This window comes from Pristis pectinata, chromosome 5, assembly GCF_009764475.1.
Source record: "Pristis pectinata isolate sPriPec2 chromosome 5, sPriPec2.1.pri, whole genome shotgun sequence".
Classification (NCBI taxonomy): Eukaryota; Metazoa; Chordata; class Chondrichthyes; order Rhinopristiformes; family Pristidae; genus Pristis; species Pristis pectinata.
The window spans coordinates 76977551-76997242 of NC_067409.1; the positions used below are offsets into that span (position 1 = coordinate 76977551).

The 19692-nt window shown below is 42.7% G+C and overlaps 1 protein-coding gene across 1 annotated transcript in view; it reads right to left on the reverse strand.

The window, feature by feature from the left end:
- jarid2a (jumonji, AT rich interactive domain 2a) overlaps positions 1-19692 on the reverse strand; it is a 288957-nt gene that overhangs the window by 33970 nt on the left and 235295 nt on the right. Inside the window, 2 exon segments of the mRNA XM_052015784.1 lie at positions 3740-4227; positions 14198-15218. Of these exon segments, the coding sequence (XP_051871744.1) occupies positions 3740-4227; positions 14198-15218 (1509 nt within the window).

Sequence of the window (19692 nt, forward strand, 5' to 3'; positions counted from 1 at the left end):
ACTACCCCTCTGAGTAGAGAATTCCAAAGATTCACAACCCTCAAGGCGAAGGAATTTCTTCATATCTGAATGGCTGGTGCCTTACTTTGAGACCCTCCTCGTTCTGAACACCACAGCCAGAGGAAACATCAACTCCACATCTACCCTGTTAATCCCCAATGAAAACTTTGTACAATTCAGTAAAGTCATCCCTCATTCTTCTAAATTCATAACAACATTGGCCAGGTCAGCTTAATCCCTCCTCCATGCAACAAGTCCGTCATCCCAGAAATCAATCACGTGAAGCTTCACTGGAATCCCTCAACTGCCAGTATATCTTTCCTTGAGGGTGGGGACAGCAGACTCCACATGAGCAAGAGACCTTCACTCCTGTAGTTAAAACCTTCTTGCAATAAAAGGTCAATGTGTTGTTTGCCATCCTAATTGTTTGTTCTACCTGCACATTAACTATCAGTGATTTGTAAACAAGGACACCAAGATCACTCTGAACAAACACTTTTCAATCAGTACGTTTTTCCTACCCACGTAGATGATCTCATATTTTTTTCCCCTCACATTACATTCCACCTGCCTACTACCTTGACCTTTTGTTCATTCCTGAATCCTCTCTGCACCCTCCTCACAGCCCATACTGATACTTGGCTTTCGATCATCAGCAAACTTGGATATAGTACAGCTGAAGCCCTCACCCACTGATACAAACTGAACAACTGGTGCCCAAGCAGGATTGGCATTTCTTAGCAGTGGGGTTTTTAATTAATAACCTACTGATTTAACCCATTTGTACTGATTGTGCCAGCCACTTTCTTTTAGGTACACACCATTAGGTGACTATTACCTCTGACTCCAGTGCTGATCTCTGCGACACCCCATTAGTCAAAGTCTCCCAATCAGAAAAAGACCCATTTATTCATATTCTGTTTCCTGTCCATTACCTAGTCCTCAATCCACCACAGTAAATCACCCCCAATAGTGAGCACTTTGACCTTCTCTATTCACCTCTTACGTGGCACCTAATTTAAAGTCTTCTGAAAATGGTGTGATTGAAACCTGTCAAAGTATCCGGGAAATTTAAATTCAAGTAATAAGATATGGATTTTTTTTTAAGAAGGCTAGCTTCAGTAACAAACTCTGAACCTAGCAGATTATTGAAAAAATCCATCTGGTTTACTAATGTCCTTCAGGTAAACTGTCGCTCTCACCCAGTCTGGCCTCTGCGTGACTGCAGGCCCCTTGATGTGGTAGACACTTAAATAATCAGCCTGTTCAGGGGCAATTTGGGATGGACAATAAATGCCAGGATTTCCAATGATATCCACACCCATGGACAAATGGGGGGGGAAAAACATCACAAATTGTGTGTCTGGGCAAATGAGAGTGTGCTTATAGTAACAAAAGCAAGCAAGCCAGTCTCTCATTCAGAATTGTGTATTGGGCTGGATTTCTAGAAGGAGAAAGTTAATGGTAGTGTTCAGCAATCTGAACCAAGGAATAGGGATGGATCTGCGAGCGCATATGTAAGAACAAGAAAGCAAAAGGAAGAACAAGAGCACACAAACAAGAGCGACTTGTGGGTGAAGTCGTGATAACTCTAAATGTGAGACCGATCATGTGATGGATTTAGAATTTTTTTTTAAAATGTAGAATGATTGGATGAGGTCAGAGTAGGTTACTCAGCAAGTGAAATTACACCCAGGTCTGAATCATTAGCTTTGGTTGTACGGCAGACTTGTTTTATGATTAATTCTTTTAATTTAAAGAATGTGATGGTACAAGGCAGTTAAATCTCCAGGCATCAGATGTCAATGAATTAGTCAATAAATTCTGAAAATGGATCATTAGACTATGACACACTGCCAACAAGAGCGGTACGTGGCATCAATAAAAAGGGAGCTAAACCAACGTGTTTCCTGCAGTGCAGATGATCATCTGGTGCAGACACTGAAAGCAGAAAACTTTTGATCACCAAATGCCTACATTAATTTGCCTTCCTGGATCCAGCTGTGAACATCAAGACTGAACCAGCAAACAAAATACATCTGGGAAATGGCTAAAATTACTCTTTACGGATCATTTTAAAGTCAGCAAAAAGGCACAGGTATCATTAGGATACCGGAACAGGTCATTTCCACCTGGGGCTCAGCAACACAAAACGAATGATTAACATCTCTGCACACTGTCTCAGTAAATGTAGGGGGTGGATGTGAAATGACTAGAATTTTTACATTAAAACTTTGTGCAATGCAACGAAGCTTTCTTTTAACAACTGCAATAACTCTTTACTGGAGTGGGCAATGAGCAGCAAGATGTGGGGATGGTGGGAGGCAATGACAAGAGGAAAAGGACATGGATAGAAACCAGAGGGAGGTTGGGAAGAAATGGGCTCCTACTGCATCAGTACAACTGCCGTTTGCTTTTAGCAAAGCAGTACCATAGACAGTTTACCACACAGGAGACTATTCAGCCCATCGTGCCAGTGCTGGTCATAAAACATCTGCCCGACCTAACCTCACCTTCCAACACGAGGTCCACTACCCTGCCAGTCACAACTCATCAAGTACTATTTCAATGTGATGAAGGATTCTGCCTCTCCCACCCTTTCAGGCAGTGAGTTCCAGAGCCTCACCATCTTCTGATGTAAAGTTATTTCCTCCTCTACCCTTTATTCCTTCTACCAATTACTTTAAATCTAGGCCCCCTAATTTTTGACCCCTCTGCTAAGGGAGATGTTTACCTTGGCCCCTCATAATTTTATTCATTTATGTCATCCGTCAGTCCCCTGTGTTCCAAAGGAAACCACCCTACCTTATCCAATCTTTCCTCAGAGCTACAATTTTCCAGTGCCAGCAATACTGCCTTATATCGCCTCAGCATCCCCTCCTATGTAAACGCATCTTTGCTGTAATGCAAGGACCCATAATAAAACAGTACTCATACCCTACTCCTGGTGTTCAGTTCAAGCATAACCTCCTGCTCTTACATCGTGTCTCAGCTAGAGAAAGGAAAGGACCCCAAATGCCTTTATAGCCACCTTTAAGGAACTGTGGATATACACTACTTCTGTACCTCCACACCATTTCATATCCTCCCATTCACTGTACATTCCCTTGCCTTAAAGCATCTCTGGAAATGTAATGTTTGAACTCAACACCAAAGCTACTTAAGACTAAGACTTTCCTTGCATCTGTGTTTCAAATTAATCTTTCATCCTTCAGAATTTGCGGTGTTGTCAGAACTGGATTACAGGCTGTCATCCACAAAAATGATCGGAACATGGTTACCACAAATCTACTAAAGACCTTTTAGGGTGTTCAGAACTCATGCACACCCAAGAACCATTTCCCTTTCAAATGGCCGTCACGAATGGAGCAATAACTCTATGTGTTGAGTACGACAGCCAGCATTAGGGAAGTTACCTTGAAACTGTTTTTGAGCCAAACACAAAGCATTATGCCCAATCATAAACTGATGTTGTTCTGCATGTGCACTAACACAATTTTTGTACCAATCTGAAGCCAATTTTTTTTTTAAAAACAATCAAGTCTTTGCCTTAACAATTATTTACAGGGTACAGGTTATCAAAAGGTTCTACCGATAAAGTGAGCAATCAGATGCTTGTGATAACTACATGTGGGGTGGACTTAATTCATCGTATGTCTCCAGCCTGTAAACATCAAGAGTGTGTAGTCACTATTATAAAGCAAATCTATTTGGATGTAGATTATGTGAATGCACACACCTTGTATATACACTTGTACAAGTCACTGAGAACTTCATCGTCCTCTTCACTCTCCTTTTCCTGAGGAAACAGTCGCCGCCTGCCCGTTTTCAAATCAGTATCTGTTATTTCTTTCAGCTTCTTCCGGAAGCCGTTTTTATGCACCACACCATTTACCAGCCCGTTTTTTGGCTCAAACCTGGGCAGAGACTGAGACTTGTAGGTGTTATCTGAATGTGCTTCCAGGGGTCCTTTCTTCTTCTCCAGGTTCTCTTTTTCCTTCAACACCTCCTTCTCTAGCCTCTTGTGCTCTTCCTGTGAGAGAGAGTCATAGGAGAGTAGGTACTGGCAGTAAGCCTCCTGTAGCTTGGCCAGCCTGTCTTGTGCAGTTTTGGGGATTCGCAGCATGTCTGCCAATTTATTCCACTTCTTGAGGTCAGTCACTTGCTGCATGCCACCCATGTCGTTGATCAGCTGGTAAAACCGAGCCAAGTCCAACTCGCATCCTCCTATGACAGAGAAGCACATCAATATCCCAACCTTCAACCAACCTCACTGTAATTACATTTGGAAAGGTCATTTCTCTATCAATTAAATATTACACACGACTCACTATTAAATCAATATCACGCTGGTAATTTAGCCTTTAATCACAGAGGGCCCATTGAGCTTCTTTTGTCTTAATAGCATGCTTAAGGATAGACTTTAAAGTACATCTCCTCCACAATTTGGGAATTATTACTCTCCTGGGACTACCATCTTATTTTAATATATAGAAGTAACAAAGATGTTTAATCAACAATTACAACTTTCAAAAGGAATTGGTAACTTGCATTTTTAGTTCATGGCAGAAATGACATAATAAATGGGATAGAAAAATTTCTCTCCTCTTCCACTCCAATCCCATTTAAAATATATTGCTCGATTTAAAATTAAAAACACTGCTGAGAAATACTGTGCCAAATCTCCTTGTCACATAGATGGCAGGTTTCCTACATTACTGTGATGAGAACTCTAATTCTAAGGGGAAAAGAATCTGAAGGTAGCAATTGTATGCTACACTACACTTGCACTGCAAACTTAGCACTAGCATGAGGGCAGCACAGTACATCTAATAGAGCTACTGCCTTGCAGCTCCAGTGACCAGGATTCAATTCTGACCTCTAGTGCTGTCTGTTTGCACGTTCTCACTGTGACTGTTGTGATCAGATGCTCCGGTTTCCAAAGGCCTGGGAGTTGGTAGGTTAACTGGCTACTGCTAATTTTCCCTAGTGTAGAGGTAAGTGATCAAATCTGGCAAAGTTGATGAGAGTGTGGGGAGAATAACAATGAGATTAGTGTAAGTGGGTGCTTGATGGTTGGCACAGACTCAGTGGGCCAAAGGGCCTGTTTTCATGCTGTATGACTCCACGAAGCACAAGTGATGCAAACTTGATTTTTCAGAGTCCAAACTGACTCTGAAGCAAAGTAACCTTTTGCGGGGCCAGGTTAACGCTGCATTTCAGAGTAGGAAGCAAAAACCACTTTAACGTTGGCTAAGTAACACCCTCCACCCAGTTAAACAAGTGTTTCCTTCTCTCTTAACACCTGCAATGGCTTAAAACAATCATATCATTAATTAAGCTGCACATATTGTTGCTCTTTAGAACTTGGAGCAGATTTTCCCTTTGCAGTTTTTCTGAAATACAGGCCGCCCCTGGTTAATGAATGGGTTCTATTTTTACTGACGTCCATAAGTCAGAAAGTACACAGAAATTACTCAATATGGTAACCATACCTCCACAGTATGGTAATGAGTGGTAACAAAAACACAAAAACATAAAGGACAATTATGAGAGGTGGGGGGAAGTAGAGTGAGAGAGCAAGAGAACTAGTTCTGCCATTCGTAGGACCAAACATACATACATCAGACTTGTGAATTTAACAACATTATGGAAGCTCATTGATATGTAGGGATGTCCACATGTCGGGCATGCGTAACCCTGGGACAACCTGCACTGGCACTCGACTTGGCTTTCATTGGTGAAGGAAATGTTCATCCCATGTTCTTGCCCACAGATTCTGCACCTGAACTCTCAGTACTTTGGAAAGACAAAACAACACAGCCCTCTGCAAGGGACTGGGGACTTGTGAACAGGACAAGCAGCTGTCAAATTGGGTAAAGCCAACAAAATAAATGGAAAGAAAGCCAGAATTAAGAAGGATAAAGCAATAGAATGAGGAACTAAAAATGTTGTTTCTTAGATCATTTTAACATTTTCTAGATCTGTAATTGAATCTGATGCTATGAGCTGCAGCCTATGAGCAAACTGTTCACAGGTGCTCCATAATATCTATCCAGATCCTCAAGGGAGGACAATTGGAGGCATCATCTGCCCCGCCTTTGGGCTGGGAGAATGCGTGTCTCTTCGTGTCCATCGCCAGTGACATTGGTGATTAGACACAGTGCCCAACGATATCAAAACAACCCAAGGCATTCCATGCAAGTACTGTGTTGTAGCTAACAAATTGTGGAATTCAAATAAAAAGGTTTGTAGTTGTTACTAAAAGCACAAAGTGCAGTAGAACCGAGCTAAAATGCTAACAATAATGTACAACAATGGACCAATTTTCAATCTATGGGAGGGATTTGAGGCAGACTGTACAGACTGAAGAGGAACTTGAGATGTCCATCTCCATGCTTTGCTTCCACCAGAGTCCATCTATGACAGGTGGACAGTGTTTCTATAAATGATCAAACTACTCTGGTGTGACCTGTGGCAGCCTCAAGCCAGAGCCCAGTCATACCAATTAGTCACATATTAGAAAACGGGAGGGATTTAACTGAAATGCATAAAACTTTGAGGGACAGAGGCGGTAATTGGAAAACCTGCTGCTGTTTTCAGCTTGTGCTTTAACAAACAGCAAAGTGCCATATCTGTGAGACTACGGACCAAGAGCTAGAAAGTGAAACTTGGTGGTTGGGCTTTTTCCTGGCTGGCATCAACATGATGGACAGAATAGTCTGCTGCTGGTCGATGATTAGAGCTGTAAACTCCAGCTGAAATAGGAAAGAAAAATGCAAATGGGAAACAGGAGAATTATTAGTGTTTTGACATGAGATGCAAGTTCTCGGGGCACCTAAATTAATTCCCCTTTGAGTTTTAGTAGTCCAGTATCTGATAAGCAAGCCACTCACAGAACCAAAATATAAAAGATCTGAGGGAAATGCCAGAGTAATGCTAAGTGATCCAGCTTATTCGAACGGAGTGCATCCAGGCCAGTGGTGGATTGATCAACAGCTAATTGCTGGGAGCATTTATACTGAAGTAAAGCTGTGTGACCACAATAACAGTTTGCAACTATATGTCCTGGTACCAGCAATGAGTGTGGGCTTCGCTAGGTTTAGTAATGAACAAGCAACCAGAACTAGTTAACCTAATATTGAACATTCGCCTTATAGTAATTGTAATCATGCTCATTGAGAGCTGCCACTGACGTTCTAGAATTAAAAAAGGCTACCTTCAACACAATGAGATACGCACTGTCCACTGTGAACTTGTGTAATTTTAATAATTAGTTCAGATCGGTCAAGCTCATTGGGAGATGCTTAAAAACCATTACTAGCTGATATCTCATGGACAAGTACCTGCCTGTCAAAAAAAGACGCCATCTCAGACTAAATGATAAAGGGATACAGAATTCAGATAAAAATGCTGCTGCGCTGTTGAAAATTAGGTTAACCTCGAGTGATCTTGCTCACATTTCTTGAGCCTTAGCAGCCCCCAGGACCTTCATCTTTTGATTTCTTGGTGGGACTTTCTTTCTCCCCAGCAACAGAGAGGTTCCCACCCAGGGCTGTACTGGATGGACTGACAGCCTGCTGTAACCATCTTCATACCTTGAGAACACACATCAGCATTTGGAGCAACAAACAATCTGCTGGAACATCTCAGCAGGTTGAGCAGCATCTGTGGGGGGAGGGAAGGAGCTGTTGACGTTTCTGGTCGAAACCCTGCGTCAGGTTGTTTGCTGCTCAGATTCCAGCATTTGCAGTCTGTTGTGTCTCCATTAGCATTTGGAAATGGAAAAGCAAGATTGACTGAAACTATATATTATGGACCAGGTTAACAAACCCACCCCACACAGAAATAAAATGTCCAACTTGCTGTCAATCCTGGATTGGCTTCAATAACCATCTTTGGATCTACAGAGAGTGGATTCCCTGGGAAACAATGATCATTGACCACAAAGGACTCCTCTCCTCCCCCATCCTTTATTCCACCGTCCACTGCCCTCTCCTACCAGATTCCTCCTTCTACCTATCACTTCTCAGCTTATTATATCTTCTCCCCCTCCCACTACCTTCCCCCTCTCACCTGGACTTGCCTATCACCTGATCTCACCTATCCCCTGCCTGTGTGTACTCCTCCCCCTCCCCTCACCTTCTTATTCTGGCTTCTGCCCTCTTCCTTTGCAATCCTGATGAAGGGTCTCAGCCTGAAATGTTGACTGTTTATTTCCCTCCATGGATGCTGCCTGACCTGCTGAGTTGCTCCAGCACTTTTTGTGTATTGCTCCAGATATATCCAGCATCTGCAGAATTTCTTGTGTCTCCATCGACTCTCCCTGGCTACCATTAATGGGGCTGAGCCAAATGACACTATGTAAGGATCCCCCAGAATATTTCCAAGCAAAGCGGGCTTCCCAATCAATGCAATAGTTTCAACCTGACCTTTTTAAACAAGGTTCAACCACTCAATGTTGGGGGATGTCAGCAGGAGCTGTGCTACTGCCCCTGAAACGTGAGCAATGACTACAAAAGCCTTGCTTCTCTTTAAGGACACAACCAAGTGGAAGCTCAACCTTTGGTATCAGTATGGCGAAAGCTCAAATCAATTGTAAGGTGGGATCAGTGGCAGAGTAGAGTTTGCAGTTTTGGTAAATCACAGTATGCCGTGAGTAAATGACATCTGGTGATACCTGGACAGGTACCACATAACGTTCTTTGCATTAGTCATTGGAATGCATCATTAAGGCTATATAAAAAGTGTTGTAAATACCCACACTGCTGCTTGCCAGGAGGAAGACATCGCAATGTACCTTGCAACGCAAAGGGATACAGGATGAGGAACTGAGTACACCACGTCAAGGAAGGAATTTCTGCACCTGGCAAGGCAGCCGAAGTAGGTGAGATTATCTAAACCGTTTCAGGCGCAACTACCTTCAGGTAACACCGACAACCTTGGGTGGATCACAGGAGCTACAGATAGTGCTCTAATATAGCCTCACAAAATAAGCATCACATCAGCGAAAGTCATAGGTTGATCACCCCCTGCACTGGAGAAAAAATTTCACAGACCTGTGGGGACCAAGGTGTTTGTATATTACTTTCATCATTAACATTTCTTTCTGGGAACTACTCTCCCAATTATGAACATAAGCAGGAGCAAAACACCAGCCCATTTTACACCCAACTTTATTTCATTTTCCATTTAAAAACAAGGTGCAAAGCAGACTTCCAATGTACAGTTGATGGTCTTACACCAAAACCAAATTGCTATTGTACCATCATCGTGTCACACAGTCAACCTAGCAGGTAGCTCTTGATTCCTTGTCAACTCATTCTTTATTCTTAGTCAAATTCACTTATTGATACTGTATGCTTTGACAGAGTTTTTCTAGCTGAGTAGCTCCTCTTTAGACCAACTGTTTAGCCTATTTGGAAATGTTGAGATTTTCAAAATAATTTTATACTTTGTAGAGCCGTTGTCCAAACTGCTTTTTATTCTTTTTGCCATGTAATGACAATCAGCTGGGAAACAGGCCCTTTAGCCCAACACGTCCATGCCGACCAAGATGCCCATCTACACTAGCCCCATTTGGCCCATATTGCTCTAAACTTTTCCTATCCATGTACCTATCCAAATCTCTTTTAAATGCTGTAATTGTACCATTTCCTCTGGCTGCTCATTCCATATACGCACCACCATCTGTGTGGGAAAGGTTGCCCTTCAGGTCCCCTTTAAATCTTCCCCCTCTCAACTTAAACCTATGCCCTCTAGTTTTAGACTCCCCTACACTGGGAAAAAGACTGTTCATTCACCCTATCTAGGCCCCTCATGATCTTATACACCACAATAAGGTGTATATTAAATACTAAATGGACTAACATTACATAATAGTCCCAGTTTTCCTCTATTTTCCATGGTTCTTTTCTCATCCAAGTAAACTTTCTTAATAATTTGTCACATCAGACAAAGGTAGTAACACCTTATATGTGCCAAGATTCTTTGCAGCCTTTTCAGTTGTTTTTCTTTGTGTTTAATCGGCTCCTACTGATTAAATATATCTGCCATTAACTGCAAGTTCATGTGCAATTTATGAGATTCCTTGTACTTTGATTGAGAAATTATTTGTATTCAGCTTCACATTACTAGTTATAGGGTCTTACCAACCCTTCAAACATGCTTCTGTGCATTGTCTCTGCAAATCTGGATATTGTCTGTAAAATGCTTAAAATCTTTTGACATCAGCATAGCACTCAATGTTGGAAAATTTCTGGAGCTGAAATAATCCCTAAGGACACTGTGCTGTACATCCTACTGCCAAGGGCTATTAAAAGAGCACAATGTTAACAAGTCTTCTCTCATCTTTATTTGCCAGTAACAAAAACGTGTATTAGGCACAGCTGAATAATTTGGCATTTGACAACTGCAGGACTAATTTCGCCATAGACTGCAATTGACCATGATCTCCTTCAATAGCCGAGCTTAAATTTTTAGATGTGTTCTCATTTGGACACTCTTGTACCAATAAAACAATGACTTGAATGTTTTTTTTTCCAAAGAACTGTTTACACTAAGAACTCTGATGTGGAAAGTTTCCTGAAAACCCACAGTAGCAGCAAAGTACAGCAGATATGCAGGCATCTTTAATTAAACACCTAACATTAGTAATAGTAGGATCAATGCTTACTCTCATCTTGAGGATACTGACCGTTCCAGTGAAATGTGGATGTTTGGCATAATGAAATGAAAGCAGTAGAATCCGGAAAGGTGCTAATGGAGGAGTCAGGTAGTAAGTGGGACTTGGAGATAGTGTATTTGATAAGCAAACTAGATGGAGGAACACATACTAAATAGTAGGATACTGGTGTGTAGAGGTAAGAATGGATGTGTGTGTCCATGCTCAGAGATCCCCGAAGATGATGTGACATCCTCAATTGTCCGAGGCCTAAAAATAATGAGCAGGAAGGTCAATGCTCAAACCACAAAGCATTAATTTGGCCACAGCTGGAGTGTTGTGTACCATTTCTGATCACCACACCATTAGACAGTGGTACCATCTCACTAGACAGGATGCAGAGGAGGTTTACAAGGATGCTCCTGGACTAGAGAATTACAGGAGGACAGACTGACTACGCTGGGGTTTCTTGGGACAAAAGCAGCTGGCAAGCCACTTAAAATACAAGAGGACATCTTGCAAAAGATAGGAAGAACCCATTTCCATTAGCAAAATCTACAAGCAGCAGCCGTTACTGTTACAAAGTAATTATTAGAATGATTTGCGGAGATCTGAGGATATTTCACCCAGTGTGTTCTGTAACTCATTACCCAAGTGGCTGGTAGAGGCAGAAACTCTGTGTCTGGATTAGAACTCAAAGTGATATAATTGCAGAATGAGATTAACTGACAAGCATCTTTTTTTTAAATTGCCCTCAAATCAAAGGGCAATAAATGCCCTCCAGGTCTCATTTATATTAAAGGCCTCGACTTTTCAAAACCAAGTTAACCAGGCTCCTGTGCTGTGCTATGTAACCACCTGAGCCAGCAGAGTGCTGATGTAGTTCATGGTCATATGGGGAGCCAGGAGAGGATGCATACTTGCCATTCCCCAGTGGAAGTGCCTCGCCCGGATGTCTTGAAGTTACTTGGATGGTGGAGAGTGGGGGGAAATGGGGGCATGGAAATATTCACATTTCCTCTCAGCCCACTTCAAAGTAGGACAGTGATTTTGCATCTGACACATTTCATCTTGGGCTGTGACGGTGTCAGTGATGGGATGGAGAAGAAAGACTGTAGCTGAGTAATTAGGTGCGACTCAATATCCAAGGAAGAGGCCTCATTGGATCTACTTCTGAATAGTGAATTGTATGTGAACAGCTAACACAGTAACCAGAAACACCAGATATAATTTGAATGTGCTTGGGGAGAGGGTGGGAATGTGTAAAAGGATAAAGGCTTTTCACTGGAAAAAACAGCTGATTCAGTGGGAATTAGATTTATGAAAACAAACTGGGGTAGACTAGAGTACAGACCAAACACATTACCCGAAAGCTGCTGCAACAGAAATCAGAAAGCCTTGGACAAATAGAAAAATAAATTGAAGGATTAGAAGCAAATAACAAACCCAGGATAATGACACAACTGAATTCATGCCAAACATACAAGAGTGGAGCAACAAACTGCTGGAGGAACTCAGTGGATTGAGCAGCATCTGTGAGGGGACAGGAATTGTCGACATTTCGGGTCAAAACCCTGCATCAGGTTTCAACCCGAAACGTCAACAGTTCCTTTCCTCCCCACAGATGCTGCTCGACCCCAAGTTCTTCCAGCAGTTTGTGCGTTGCTCCAGATTCCAGCATCTGCAGACTCTTGTGTCTCCAAACACAGAGTAAGATACAGTTCAAATGGCTGAAAGGAAAAATGAAGAAAGACTGGCAGAGAACAAAATGAAGAACAGATCACGGGCACAGATACTAGGAAGAATAGTTTTTATTTACATAGCACCTTTAAAACACATCGCTGGAATTTTCAAACAGAATTTGATACTGAGGAACAAAGAGGCAATATCTGGATAGACTTAACTGCTTGATCAAGTAGGTTTGAGAGAGTTACACAAGAAAATAGGAGTAGGGTCCTCGTGCCTACCCAACCCACCATTCAATATGACCCTAGATGATTTATGCTGGCATCAACAGTGGGGTGGTTGGGAGGAGATGGCGTCAGGTCTCATCCATGGAAACTACCACCGCTTACCTTAGAGGGGAAAGGAAGTCCTCTGAGACGTTAAATTATTGGACAGGCTTGTGCCCCAATTACCTCCTACCCGTGCCTCTGCCCTGGCTCAGCGACCACGCTAACTTCTATCGGCCACATGGATCCTGACGACCCTGATGCCTCGGATCAGTAGCTGATCCAGAAGCAGAGCAGGAGGCCGTGAGTGGCGACCAGCTCTCCAGATATCACATCCCAAGGCACCATCCACCCCCAGCATCGTTCTCAAGCTGTCAAAGGTCTGTTCCACTATGTTTAAACATCTCTGATAATCAGCCATTTTAAAAATTGAGTCATTAATTAAAATGAATATAAAGAGATAACTTTAAAAGCATATTAAGCTACAGTTAATTGAGTAAAACCATTAAGGTAAAACAAAATAAACCAAAAAGCCTAGCTGAACTTCCTTTTAATGAAGACTATGGGCCTGTGGAGACAAGCGACAAGCAGCAGCAATGGCTGGGGCAAGACAGAAGAGCTGTGTCCAGCTGCTTAATGCAGTACATTACTGAACACCCCTGGAATTAATAGCAAGTCCTGGGCAAAGCAAAAAGGTCAGATATAGAAGTCGAGAAACCACTGACATGTGCATCGCTGTTACCCAGCAGTTTGAACAGAACTGCTGGCTGGCCAGCAACACAATCCCACCCAATAATTTGCCCTAGGTTTCATAGGAGGGTGTGGTAGTCCAATTAGTGTGTTTGAGGAAGAGGCAGAACACAGGGTGGATAAATATAGAAAAGTTGCTGGAACAGGCACTGAACCCTGATGGCATGTATCCTACTGTACTGAATGATGTCAGAAAGAAAACAGCAGACAGCCTTGGAAATGGAAACGTGCCAAATGACTGGAGAACCGCCAGCACAACATCTCTGCTCAAAGAGACTGATAATGTGATAACCACAGCCAAATATTTGAAGCATCGGGTTGTCACAGATGATGTTTCCATTTATGGAGAATCAAAAACAATGACATTAAACCCGAGAGCTCTTTCCAATGAAGGCGTGACTCATATGAATGAGATCACACTCTTTGCAAGGTACTCTGTTGTGTTTTCCAGTCCCACTTCAGGTTAAAAGTAATTTAGCTCTAATTAAATATAAGCTTTTGCAATGGGATCTAGAAGCAGCACACAAAGTGAACCTTAATACACCGGAATAAAGAACCTGTTGGAGGAACTCAGTGGGTCGAGCAGCAACCGTGGAAGGTAAGGAATTGTCGAACTGTTGGGCCCCGATGCAGGGTTTTTGACAATTCATTTCCTTCCACAGATGCTGCTCGACTTGCTGAGTTCCTCCAGCAGATTGTTTGTTGCTCCAGATTCCAGTGTCTGCAGTCTCGTGTCTTCTTAATATCCTTGATATCCTTTTATAATACAGTGTATATTACACATATGCATGGTACAATTTTTACAAAGAAAGTGTTCCAGTAGATGGCTTACCTATGAGTGGGGGCTCATCTATAGTAATGCCCTGAGATCTGAGGTGTTTCTTGATACAGGCTAGTCGTTGTACATTGGGTCCCCACCGTCTACCCAGTTTATGCACATGCTGAATCTGAGTCACAAACCGCATTTCATCATTCAATTTGCACTCAGGCCTCCAGTCGGAGGGGGGGATTACCCGGCACATACCGTACTTCTCTGTCTGAGTTCTGACAGCTTCCATGTAAGCTAATGGGTCTTGAAACTCCTTTTGGGTTGGCCTGAGAATGGGAATTTCTCCAACCAGTGCCATGCCAACTTTGTTGCCTTTCTCTTGTTTTACTGAAGAGTCTTGTGTCTTGTGCGAGGACTCTGTAGCTGAGGTAGAACTATTTTCGCTGGAGGCACTTTCCAATTTGCTCTGTGCTTGTTTGCTTGGAGTGTTCTTACCTAAGGAAGCCTTCCTAAGCCTCTGTCTTTCACTGTTCTTCACTGGTGTTTCACACTTTATTCGTCCATTAGGTAGAGTTTTTTCTTTTGCATTTGCTTTATTGTCTTCAGCTCCTGCAGTACAGGGAGTAGCTTTCACTCTCTTTGAAGGTGATTGTGGTTTTATTATATGCTTGAGCTCCTCGTGCCTCCTCTTGGAGGTCCGTAGTCCTTCCTTTACCTCTCTGACTTCACCTTTAGTGGATGCTTTCCCATTCATCTTTCCATTTAGTTTGACACAGCTAAGGCCAGCACCATTTGAATGGGACGTTCCATTGGATAGCACCTGTTTTCTTGATTTTGCATTGCTGCTTTCTGTTTTCCCTGAGATTGTATGGTTAACAGCTACACTGGATTTGACATGGTTCGGTTTGGTTTCCTTGACCAGTTCTTTCTTGGCTTTGGTGTATGTAACATTTCCCTTTGTCACTGTTGCAGTGTACTTCACAGTCTTGGACGGTGAAGGTCTAACCTCCCTATTCTTTTTGGCACCGGATGCACTCGCGCCTGTTGATGGAGTCTGAGCAATTCCATTCATCCCTCTTGAAACCTGCAACAGAATGAAAGCACACTGGTTAACCGTTAATGACACAGAAACCAGGCTCACAGCAACTAATGCATACATCCACAGTACATGACAAAGTATGGGCACTGTTATGTAGGCAAACAGTGCAGCCAATTTGCACAGAGCTCCACCAGGGAGGAAAGATTACGCTCCAAGCAGCAACAGTCGAGGTTATCTACATATGCCTCGGAGTGGAATCTAAGCTAACAACCTTCTGAAAGTCAAAGGGAGAGTGCAGCCAGATCAGCCAAGCTAATGCTTACCAGAAATGAGGCAAAAATATTTTCTTTTCCTACTATGTTCACAATCAAACTTAAAAAGGGTGCATTTTTGTTCATTTTCTCCATAATTATGTTAAACATATCACTCCCACAACCCAGCCAAACGAGTGACCAATTCCTCAATAATTGCCTCGCTGCCTCAGGAAAGCAGCCAACCTAATCTAAGACCCCTCCCACCCCAGTCATTCCTCCAGTCGGGCAGAAGATGCAAAAGCTTGAGAACACAAACCACCATGCTCATAATGACAGCTTCTATCCTGCTGTTATCAGACCCTTAAATGGACTTCCCATACACTGAAAGATTAACTCTTGATCTCCCAATCTACCTTGCTGTGGCCTTTGTACTTTATTTGTCGACCTGCACTGCACTCTCTGTAACCATAACACAATATTCTGTTTTCCTTTTAACTACCTCGATGTATTTGTGTGTGGAATGATCTGTCTGGATGGCGCACAAGCAAAAGCTTTTCACTGTATCTCATTACATGTGACAGAAATAAACCAATAACTTTTATAGAATAAAGCTATAAAGTTAACATATCTTTTCTACCCAAACAGGATTGCTTAGGTGCAGTTCACACAGTGATTCTACCTTCCTGAGGAGCACAACAGCCACCATACCTCTTGCTGATGGCACGGCTGAGAATTGTACATACTCTTCTGCAGGGGTTGGGTGAAGGAGGGGAAGAGGGGTAAACCAAGAAGATTACAGTAGGTAGACAAAAAGGTCACATGGACATGGTGGGCCAAAGGGCCTGTTTCCACGCAGGAAAGTTCCGTAGGAAAGTTCATGCAACTTCCATGAGCTACTCTATAACTCTATGATCTCCTCCCATTTCTTCAAATACAGTGGCCAGAAAAGAGCAACCAGCTTACAATTCTGCCACCATTTAGGATAAAAATTCCAAAACAAGAACATACAGGAAATCCAGCTATTTTGATGAGCTTCTGCAAGGCATCAAAAATAAATTCTAATGTTGCTTTTTTTTATAAACAAAATAACCTTTATTCATAAAAAAAGAAACTATATACAATAATGAAACAGTGCAAACCTTTACATTCTTAGTGTTACTTTTTATAAAAACCACAGCACTGATGCCACTCGTGTGGCTCCCTGGGGTGATACCCCAATCCCATATTTACAATATTTGAGGGGCTTCTTCGCCTGGCCCCACCCCTCCCTCTCCAGTGGCAGAAGAACCCTAGACTGTCATCCTTTCCCACCGAGCCCTTGCATTGGCTGCACCCAGCTTCAGTGCGTCCCTCAGCATGTACTCCTGCAGCCTGGAATGTTGCTTTTCCGTCACTGGAACATGGCACAGTCAACGAAGGCTGGTTGAGCAGATCCAGGAGGAAGCTGTGTCAAAGACCTGGTATAACCACAGGTTGGTCAGGGTGACATTCTCTGCAGGGGCAATGGTATTGAGGATCCTGCACCTGACCCATGATTGGGCTAGAAGTGGGAGGGTTAGTGGATGTGATCCAAGTCCCTGGTCCTGACTACTGTTGAGATTTAACGTTAGGCACCTGAATACTATCCAACTGCAGGCAAGTACCAGTTTCACAAGTGGACTGCAGTTGATGGTGCAAACACCCTCCAGCAAGCAGATTACATGCTATCAGAAAGGAGAAAGACAGCAAAGGAGGAACTAGCAAGGATCATTTTTTTAAATTAGACTGGCCTAAAACAAGCCATCAGCTGTCTAAAGTCTGCAGGACATTTTATTCCTGCTTAACACTAGTGCTGTTGAGTTGGATAGGAGTGAAGGGAAGAAGGTCTAAAATATCTTAACTGTACAATCACAGGCATGCAAGAGCACCAATTGATAATGTGGGGAGCTTAAAACAAGGCAAAACCTCGAGAGCTCCCAACAGATTGCAATGATTGCAAAGTGAAACAACTTAAGCAAACTGGGCCAAACTTCATAACTATTGTAGGTAGAGCAGTCAGCCAGCACTAACCACCACTGACATCTGGACCAAATTTGGGAATAGTTAAGGCAGCAGAAAGGAGGAAGAAACTACAACCAAACAGGGCTATTATTGGCCTACTTAATAGTCTGAGGCTTTGAATTATTAATAGAATAACTTTGAACCAGTTTATAAGATTGAACATAGGCTATAACATGGGCAATACTGCTTTCAGAACAATGCTGAAACAGGTTCCTTGTCCCACACCACGAAGGAGGCAGCCACCGCCACATCACCCACCAAATCAATGCCAGCTCTTCTCCCCTCCTATCTCCCTGCAAACCTATCCTCCCTCACAGTCCCATTAACTCACCTGCATCCCACTGCCCCTGAACGCCCATACCAGCCACCTATACTGGAGGTAATTTACAGTGGCCAATTAACCCACCTGCACATCACTGGGAAGTAGAAGCAACTCGAGCCTGCAGAGGAAACCCATGGGGCACATGAAAACTCCACCCAGACAGCACAAGAGGTCAGCAGGATCAAACTCAGGTCCCTGGAGCTAGGAGGCAACCGTACTACCTGCTGCAGAACCATCGCCCTCTTCGCTACACTCTCCCTAGAAGTCAAGTTTCAAAATAATGGTTGGGGCTTGAGGGGACAAGATGGCACAAGAACATTCTTGTGCTAGAAAGTACACAGCAAAACCTATTGTTTCGGAGACCAGTTATAGGCTTCAGCTCGTGACCACTAGAAATCCGGTCACGACTTGAACATGGTGCAATTCACAATGGCTCCTGGAAATCTGATCACAATTATCTTGTCAAAATTACTTTTGCAAGAGAACTTGCAAAACTGTGCCACCAGGTGGAACCAAAGAGCCTCTGTGCCAGAGGATCTGCTGATTATCAAAATACTTAACCAGTGAACCAACCATAGATTCTTGAAAATTGCACCCCAAAGTGATTGTAATTATAGCTCTTCATTAGAAGAACTCATTGAGCATTAACCTTACAAGTTTTTTTTTGATAAGAGGTTTCTTCCCTTAACATATTGTTATCCAACAGGTCACTAAGGGATCACATGTCCAGAATAACATCTTCCTGGTCATGAGTTTCCCCCAAGTTTAATGCCTCACAGGAACCAATAGTTCCTCAACATCTTCGCCAAAAGGATATTATGAGTGCAAGCCTGGACAAGACATAATTGAAAACCCAGAACACTGGTTTCAGTGCCTTAATGCACGTGCACTGACTCCAGTTCCCATGTTCCTGCCAACTTTATTCCCTGAGACCGACAGAAATACTCCAAAGGGTCAACATATCCAGCATTTCCACACTCTTACGTGGCTCAGTACTGAACCTTTAATGAGCCTTCCATGTCAGTGGATCCCAACGATTACTGAAATAACTAACCAATTATCCAACTGTAGATTCTAGAAGAGTTTTTTTGCCTGCAAGCTATTTTAATTATGGCTTCTTCATAAATGTTATGTGTGTTATAAATTGGCAATGAACTGCACAGTAAACAGGAATTGGATGCTAATTTGTACAAATTTTAAAAAAACTTTCCAAAATTTGGAAATTACAGAAAAAAAAAGAAACAAAGCAACCTTAAAACCTTGCAACATCTTGAGCTGATGTCAACTGCTGAGCAAATCAAATGGGTTCAATCCTAACATGGGACCTACTGTAATGCAGTGCCACATTGAAGCCTAAAACAAAGTCATGAAACTACTTGAAGCTACTTTCAGTCGCGGCCTTTGATCAGGACGTCTCACTGTCTGCCAAGCAGATCAACAGAAATTATAGTCCCTCTTCAAACAGGATGCATTATGAACCAGAAGAATGAACATAGAAAATACGATGGCATTCTTCAAAAGGCAGCCTCACGGCCTCAGCACAACCAGCAGCATTTACTGGACAATTCAATTCACCAAGCAGTCACTATTACATTGCCACATGACAGAGCTTGCTCTGTATCTTCGTTTGCTTCATGACAACGCAGCTGAAACTACATTGCAGCTCTCGAGAAAGAAGATTTTCAGAAAACAATAGGTGGCCTCTTCATCTTGCAGGTGAAGTGGGTTTTGTTAACCATGCTGCAATGAACAGAATGCCTTAGATGAGCGTGTTCACTGAGGCTTGGATAATGGGAAAACTATTTATCCAACATGCATTACTGAGCAAGAACTACCTGTCAGATTTGCCGTACTTGAGATAAGGTGTTAAACTGATTGCCCATCTTCTCTCTCAGCTGGAGGT